The sequence below is a fragment of the Microtus ochrogaster genome, unplaced genomic scaffold (assembly GCF_000317375.1).
Source record: "Microtus ochrogaster isolate Prairie Vole_2 unplaced genomic scaffold, MicOch1.0 UNK8, whole genome shotgun sequence".
NCBI classification, from domain to species: domain Eukaryota; kingdom Metazoa; phylum Chordata; class Mammalia; order Rodentia; family Cricetidae; genus Microtus; species Microtus ochrogaster.
Genome location: NW_004949106.1, coordinates 7317814 through 7326109, shown reverse-complemented (window position 1 = coordinate 7326109; position 8296 = coordinate 7317814). Strand labels below are relative to the sequence as shown.

General features: G+C 46.3%; 1 protein-coding gene across 1 annotated transcript in view; it reads right to left on the bottom strand.

Moving 5' to 3' along the window:
- Nucleotides 1–437: 437 nt before the first annotated feature.
- Nucleotides 438–8296, bottom strand: part of Cavin2 (caveolae associated protein 2) — a 13973-nt gene continuing 6114 nt past the window's right edge. The window contains exon 2 of the mRNA XM_005366364.3: nucleotides 438–2749. Coding sequence (XP_005366421.1) covers nucleotides 2021–2749 — 729 coding nt within the window. The 3' untranslated portion in view covers nucleotides 438–2020. The remainder of the gene's footprint in view (nucleotides 2750–8296) is intronic.

Below are 8296 nucleotides of genomic sequence, written 5' to 3'. Positions count from 1 at the left end.
AAGGTGCAACAAGCCTGCTTCGGGTGCTGGGTCAAAGAGTCTATACCATCCGCGGCCCCGCAGAAGACAAAAGTGTATCTGGGTGAACAAACTGGATGCGCAGCTCGACAGGTTCCGAAGCGGAGGGCTGCCTGGCGCAATCCTACTAAATGCAGGTGGAACTAGCAAATTCACCAAGCGGCTGCAATCAATTCACCTGCTATAGAGCTGGCAAGGTGGTGTCGAGAAAATTAAACTTGAAGAATGAGTGCTGAATTTCTAAATGTGATAGGGCGGGGGGGGGCGAGGGGGGGGAGAAAGCAAAGTTAATAGGGGAACCAAGACACAAGCAATCACCATCTCCGTTACACCCGACAAACATTTTGCAATCAGCTCCTTCTGTCTGTAAGACGGTTTTTGTCAAACACACCGACACTGTTATACACTTCTTATTTTTTGGTTTATTGGATCTTATTTCACACAGGCATTGTTAGTTCAACAAGTCAGTATTTGCGGGTTACATCCACCGCAGCATAGGAGCAGAGCTGAAGAGGTTACGCCACAAACCCACGGTTTCCGTCTTGTCCCTTGCAATCAGAGGCAGCTTGTGACTGCTGCTTGGAGTCACCTCTTCCTGCCAGGTCGCTGGGGTCATCTTTAGCTATCAGTCAGTCAGTCAGTCAGTCAGGTCAGCTGCACTGCAGACCCAGAGCAGAGAATTGAAGCCCCGGGCCTCCTATCTTTACAGTGTAACTTAGCAAAATGTTGGCATTTTTATAATGAAAAATAGTTAAGGCAACTCTTTAGTATGTTAGGCAGAATGAACAAACACATGACATAAAATACTAGCATGCTTTTAGAAGCTAAAACAACGCATTAGTATCCTGCAAAATTAATGTATAAATAAACTATTACCTGGAATGACATTACCATTATGTATATAAAAAGAAAGACTGGAATTTTCTCTTTCGACACATGCAGGTTTGAATACCTTATCAACCTATATCATATATGGGGTGGAAAGATCACTTCAGAATGGAAAAAAATATTAAAGGATTATGTGACTGGCCTCCCTGCAGAACAGCACACGTTACTTATTTCAGACTTGCGTTGTTCCGAAGAGACAGCATCCTGTTTAACTTCTTCACAGAGGATGTGCGCTGCCATTCACTTAGCAAGAAGAACCAGGACTTTGATACCAGAATATATGGTTATAGTATATAATACTAGACTATGAAAGGATTGAGAAGCTAAGACATATCCTTGCAAGATAGATGAGCCTCTTCAGTATTGTTATTAAAAGGAAAAATAGATATACAATGTCAATACTTCATTTTTGAGTACATCCTTTTTTCTCTGCAGCATCCTTCCTTTTGGTCTCCTTTGTATTCCGTTTCTCATGTTCCGACCGCATCACCCTAGGTTCTTAGCTTACTGGTCCCCATGCCCTTTCCTGACCATCACAGCGGTCCAATCCCTCCACGTGTAATGAATGAACAAGGTTCCTATAAGAGAATAATCAGCTGAGCATTGCGCTCTATCTTTTGTAAAATATTTTTTAAATACAGAGTTACATTTTCAGTGTACAGACTTACGTGTATTCTAGGTCACATATCTGAAGAATAATCTTTCATAGACCATGCTGAGAAATCACTATGTTACTGCTACTCAATTCAGCAAGCTGATAGAATGACCAAAAAAAAAAAATATCACATTTCATGACTACTGTCTTAAATCTACTTCAGTTTTCCTGACGAAGCCAAATAGATTGGTGTTTATTAATTGTTCTATCCCTTTCTTATTTCAAACTTGGAGAAATTCTACAGAAACAGAACTTAAGAGCAAATTAAATGTGGAACCCCTGGCGTTTTGCTTGTTGAGTCCATGTGTGTCTGAGGGCATGACCAGTGATTATGGCCTGGACAGTCACAGCCAGGAGCAGGAAGAGATGGAGAGGTGCAGAGGGGGATTTGGGGATGCGGATGCCCCTGAGCCAGCGCTGGGTTCTGCAGCTGGCCCCGTGTGCTGGCTGGACGTGCACTCAGGCAGTCTGGTCCACCGGCTGAACCTGTTTCTCACCGGATCCTTCCATCTCTTCGGAGTCGAGTGCGTAACCACTCTCATCATACCCCTGCTGCATCTGCTGCAGATCCACCGGCTCCTCCTCTTCGTCCTCCGCAATGGTCAGGTCAGCATTGCTGGCCACGCCGGAGCTGTTCCCCTTCAAGGCTGGCTTCTCACCATCTTCCGCGCTGCCACTGGGGAGGGAGGCTTCGGAAACACCCTCTGTGATGGAGCTCTGGTCGTCCAACTTGGTCTCATTTTCTGCAGAGCTTTCTCCCTCTCGGACTTTCTTCCTCCCGAAGGACAGGGGAGAAACCTTGAAAGAGGAGGTTATCCCCGAAGAGGCTTTCTGGTGGGTGGATGCGAGCGATTTCTTAATCTTTTCCCTCCTCTCAACAGATACGATCTTTGTGCCCAGCTTGTTCATCTTTTTCTCGATGTTCTGGCGAGAGAACGCTTTCTTGAGGCTATCCACTTTCTTCAGACCGGATCTCTTTATTTTCTCCGCCCTGCTTTCTTCCAGCTTCTCCTTGGCGCTGTCTTCCAGGCCTTCCTCGTCACAGGGCAATTCGTCATCGGAGGAGAGTTCCACGTTGTGCAGGGTCTCCTCCAGGGACTTATTTTCCTCAGCAAACTCCTCCTTGCCTTCTACGGGAGCGGGAACGGGCTCCTTCACAAACACACTGGCAGGGATCTCACTTTCTTCCTGAAAAGAAGGGCAGTGCGGGTTTAGGATAATGGCACATTTTACAAATAGCCCGGAACGACTGTAATTTGGGTGTGGTTCTGGGCAATGGAAATGATAGAAATCAAGCATGGCTTTGTTTGTTTTTTAGAATAGGAAGCACTCTTTCTCGTGTGGATGCAGTCATTCCCCTAGGGCTGGATAAGGCCAGGCTGGCCCGTGGGAATACCACGAGCAGAGCGGAGCTGGCAAAAGCTCTATCAGTGACAGGCAGAGGGAAGTGGCCTGACTCATATAGGCCAGGAAGCTGCCTAGATAAAGAGACTAAAGTAAGTGGCAGCCCTGAGAACCCAGAGGCCTTCTCTCCTCCCTTCCGTCTGGCCAGGGGCACAGCTTCTGCCACAATTCCAGTACAAACATACCCAGAGTTCACGGTGGACGATGCAGACGGAGCCAGAGGGGAGTTAAGGAGTCCTTAAATGAAGAATAGCATAGAAGCCTTGAGCAGGTCCCTCCTCCTCCACTGGGCATTGGAAGAGACGGTTGGACAGATCAATATCAACACACACACACATGCGCACACACGCGCACACACACGCACACACACAGATGCACATACATACACACACACGCATGCATCCACACATCACACACACGTACATATACACACATTCATGCACACAATGACACACACGTGTGCACATGCACACACAAACACACCCCCCCATGCATCCACACCCACGCATACATATGCACACGCACATAATACACATTCGTGCACACATTCACACAGGTGCACACACATGCACACACGTACACACATGGGCACATACATAGGCACACATACTTATACACACATACATTATGGAGCGATGTAAGTGGGGATTCGCCTTCCCAGCTCCTGCTTGTCAAGCCATGTGGATCAGGATGTGTCCTGTGGGAATCAGGCAGGGACCGAGAGGAGGCAAACATGTGAGCAGATAGGGTGTCAAGCCTCTAGTGTGCAGTGTGTCTTTGGGCAAGGAAGCTCTGGGCTCACCACCAGCTAAGAGCGAGAAGTTGGAGAGCCAGCCCTCTTCAGGCTTCCCAGCATACCCTGCCTCCAGTCTCTGGCAGAGGCAACCGTGGCCTCCCATAGAGTCTCAGGGATTGGCAGAGCCAGAAAATCTTCAGGGTGCAAAGTTGCTCCCTGAGAGATCAGAATACAGACAGATTCAGGCCACATAGTATAAGAGCAACTTTGAGTTTTAAGTGTTTTTTTTTCACTGTTACACAAGAATCCATTATCATGGTACCCTCGTGGGTTTGTAGAAAATAATAGCACAAGGCGGAGAATTATGGCAGGAGGCCTGAGTGTGTCTTCACTGAACTGTTAAATGGCTGTGGAGTGTCAGCAAACAGCTTAATCTCCTTGGGTTCCCGCTCCTTCCAGATAGGAACCAGAGGATTTGACCTAGATTAGCAGCATTCAAAATGCAATCCTAGGACCACTGGGGGTTCTGCGGGAACGTAAGCGGGGCACGCATCCAGACTCCTTTCCACCTGCGCTGCGCCCAGAGCCTCCAGGTGACCTCACTGCATTTCAGCCGGTTTGGCACAACTGCCGTCTGTGGACGTGAAGGTCTGCCTTCCCCGTGCACGACCTTCCAGGGTGCTGGCAGGTGTTCGGAAGGCTGCCGCGTGAGAGAAAACCCATCAGTGATCTTACACAGTACCAAACCCTGTGTCCTGTGTTACCAACCTGCCAGACAGGGCATGGCCATGGGCACAGTAGTGGCATTGTCGTCGTGGGTGACTAGCTGTTTTCTGATTGGGTTTGAGGCTGGCTTCACAGGTAAAAATGGTACGGCTGTCGTGGGTGACTAACTAACTACTTTCTGATTGGATTTGAGGCCTGCTTCATAGGAAGGGATTTTAGTTCTGGTACTGTAACCCTGGTTGAAGAACATGGCTGGGGAGATTACAGTCCTTAGGATATGTTCTGCTATTATTATTTAGACAAATGGTCATGATATTAACATAGCTTTTCAGTACCAAATGCTCTCATAGACCAGGCCTGCTCTGGTCCTTGATCAGAGAAGCTTTTCTTTTGCAGTAAGTGCACAATTGGTCATGGTGCTAAGAGCAAGAGAGTGACCACTCAGCCCTCGGTGGGTCGCTATATCAATCCCCTCCCCTCATGAAGGCTCAGGGAACACTGAGCGAGGGAGATGGAAAGAATTTAACTACTGGGAGGGAAAGAATTTAAGTTCTGTGAACGTCTATCTTCTGTACATGACATAAGAATTACACCCGTGAACTCAGAGAAGTTGGGGCTACCTGTACAAGACATGCAAAAGATGGTGTGCATGATGACCCAGGCCTCACCCCTCAACTGAGGAGCTATCAGCAGTGGCTAGTTCCCAGGGGTCCTTTTCGAGGTGGACTTTCGAAGCCAACAGCTTGTCACGCTTCAAGCTGAAGTTGCCTCTGCTTCACAGGCCCGTGCTTTCTGGAAAGGGTTTTTATCTTTTCTTCCACACTGTGTCTCCCCATGTAAAGTTTAACAACTACTCACTAAGGGAGCACGTCGGGTAAGATGGCTTTCTAAGATGGTTGTGAAGGTGGCTGAGCTGTAGGTTGCTCTATGTGGGGGCAGGCTGGAGGGCTGTAGGAACGGGCCCACTCAGGTCTGCATCTAGAGGGTGGTCAGCTGAATGCGGGTGGCACTGGGGAAACTAGAGAGGCCAAGACTTGAGGGGCACTGTGGTCTCCCTCTGAAAGAAGGGTTCTGTTTCCCGTGGAGGGATGAGCGGTACAGAACGGGTAGACTTACAGAAGCAGTCACGGCTCTGATGTCTTGTCTGGAAGCTACGTTTCTCCCGGGCTTTGATTAAGAGGGCTGAGCGGGGTTGGCAGCTGTTGCTTGCAGGGAAGGATGAAACCAAGTGCTCAGTGAAATGCTATTAAAAGTCCTAACTGAGGAAAGGCATTCAGGCAGAAAACCGCGGAAACTAAGCCTTAAGGTACACTGTCTATATCATAAGCTCCCGGGGCCATCAAAATTTACAGACTGGGTAACTTTCTGTTCTTCAATGTTAACAAAAGGGTAGAATTAAGACGAGTCTCAGTTTTTCCTAAATGTAAAAATTTATCTTTACCAAAGTAGAGTCTGGTGGCTCTTTTGTCCCTCTTGTCGAGGACAGCTTTGAGGAGAGCGTATTAGGAAGTGAATTGTAATATCTGTGTTAGATCTTCCGATGGGGGGGGGGTGTCGAGGAAGGCGGAAACCCAGGTGAACTCTTTGGTGAAGTGTGAAAATAATTTACAGGTGAGCTCTTTGATGTCAATTATGGAATTAACTCAGCAGGGGCAGAGATAATCCAGAATGAGCTGGAAGTGTCTTTATGCAGCTGGAAACTACTGAGCAACGTCTCCTTGCATCTCTGCTGCCCCTTGAGGTAGCCAGGCAATATTTTATGCTCTGTCTACCGGACAGTGTGTGCATTTTGTGACTTCTTTTGACATCATCTTCGAAGGCAACCCTTTTCCTTTTATGCGGAAATTTGCAAGTTCCTAAGCACAGAGATCTCTTTCTTTTTCCAAAAACGTTTGTTTAGAATCCAGAAAAATTCCAGTTCCCTTCCTTCGAAGTCACTGCCCTGCACAAAGCATACAGAGTACGGCATTCCGCTGTTGGAACAGTGGGAATTCAGCGTGGATAGGATCCATGGAGCTGCTCTCGCATCGGGGCATATGGTCTAGTATGTAGCCCTCTTACACACCTCACGGAAACACATTCTGTGTCACATGCCGACCAGGGAGGTGACACTTCTGTGTTCACGTGACATGCTTTCTCTTACACATTCCTGGACTTACAGCTCTTTTCAGAGCAGGGCTTGAATGTATAGCCCTAATTCCTCTGCTCCTTACTGAAGCTAGCTACTGACTTGTCTACCTGGGATTTGTGACTCCCTGAAATGGCACAGGGAACCCCCGTGGGTTATTTCCTGGGACAGGTCTACCTAGGAGAAGCCCCTAGGAGCGGGTGGTTATTTGTCCTTCATTTTCACAAAGGTCCTCAGCCCCCACTGTTGCAGGTGTCCCGGGCTCTGACCTTTAACAAGGACCCTTAGGAGGTTTTCCAAGGAAGGGAATATTAAGCAGTAAACTTCAAACACATATGACGGATACGCTTGTGGCATACGGGAGAAAGGAATGGAACAAACTCTCGAGAAGTAGCATTTTTCCACACGCCTCGGCTTGTTTGCTATTGTATTGATTCTTGTGAGCCAGAAGCCCCAGTTGTGCGTGTAAATATCAATGCAGAGGAAACTGCCAGCCTGTTGGGCACTGCTTGGTTTGAAGTTGACAATACACATTGTCTCCACACATATACAGACACGCAAACTTAAAAGCAAAAGATTCTGGGGCCAGCATTAGCCAAGGGAGTCAGCTTGAAGTCATTCAAACCACCCAGAAAGGAGAGAGGGGCCAGGTCTCTCTCCTCTCTCCCCCCCTTCTCATTCCTGTTGTTAGATAAAAATAACAGGAACAGGGTGCGATTCTGTCGGGGTGTGAAGAACATAAATTTGTGCCCATGGAATATTTTATCCAAGCATCTCTAAATACTCGCTTTTAAAATGAAGCTATGTCACCTGGCATTCTGATTTATAGGTCTCCTTTACACATCAAGATTTTCTCCAGTTTGTGTTTCTCAGGTATAGATCGCCAAGTGGATAAAGCCATTGATTAGAGCTATACCCCCGGGGTGGCTGTCGGTGGAATCAGCAAGTCATAAGAGTAAAATGCATTAGCTATAATCCCCGGGCAGACTTTCACATTCTGGAGGATTTAAAAGTCTCTCTCTCTCTTTTTTTTAGTGTTATCAAGGGTTCAATTTTATTTTTTAAAGATCACATTGGTTAGGTGTTCTTTGTTACACATGAAAAATACAAAAACAATACAAAACCACACTGAATGATTAAAAGGCTCATAAACATGAACTTGTTTATGCGATAAAAATTACCACAGTGAGATTATACATTATAGATCTACAATTCTATAATTTCTTTTGTCAATGAAATGAGACCTTGACAGCAATTTTGTTTCTTAGACCCTAAGTTCCTTTCATAGAAAATTGTGTTAAACTAAATGATTATTAAGGGGTTTCTAGACTAAATACATTTGATTATGTGATTTTAACCTACCCGCCACAAAAAGAAGTGACCATTCACGGGAACAATACCATGGTGCCCCCATTCACACTCAATGTGTGTAGTCCCACACAGGAGTAAAAACTATAGGACCTGAATTGGAGTGAAGAGCATTTCAAAAGTCTAGAGGGGGCTGCATCTGACAGAGTGTGACACACACACACACACACACACACACACTTATGTGTCTGTGAATATATGTATGTATTCATGTGTCTATCTATGTAATCTATCTATCTATCTATCTATCTATCTATCTATCTATCTATCTATCTATCTATCATCTGTCTATCTATCATCTGTCTATCTATCATCTATCTCTATCTATCTATCTATCTATCTATCTATCTATCTATCTATCTATCTATCTATC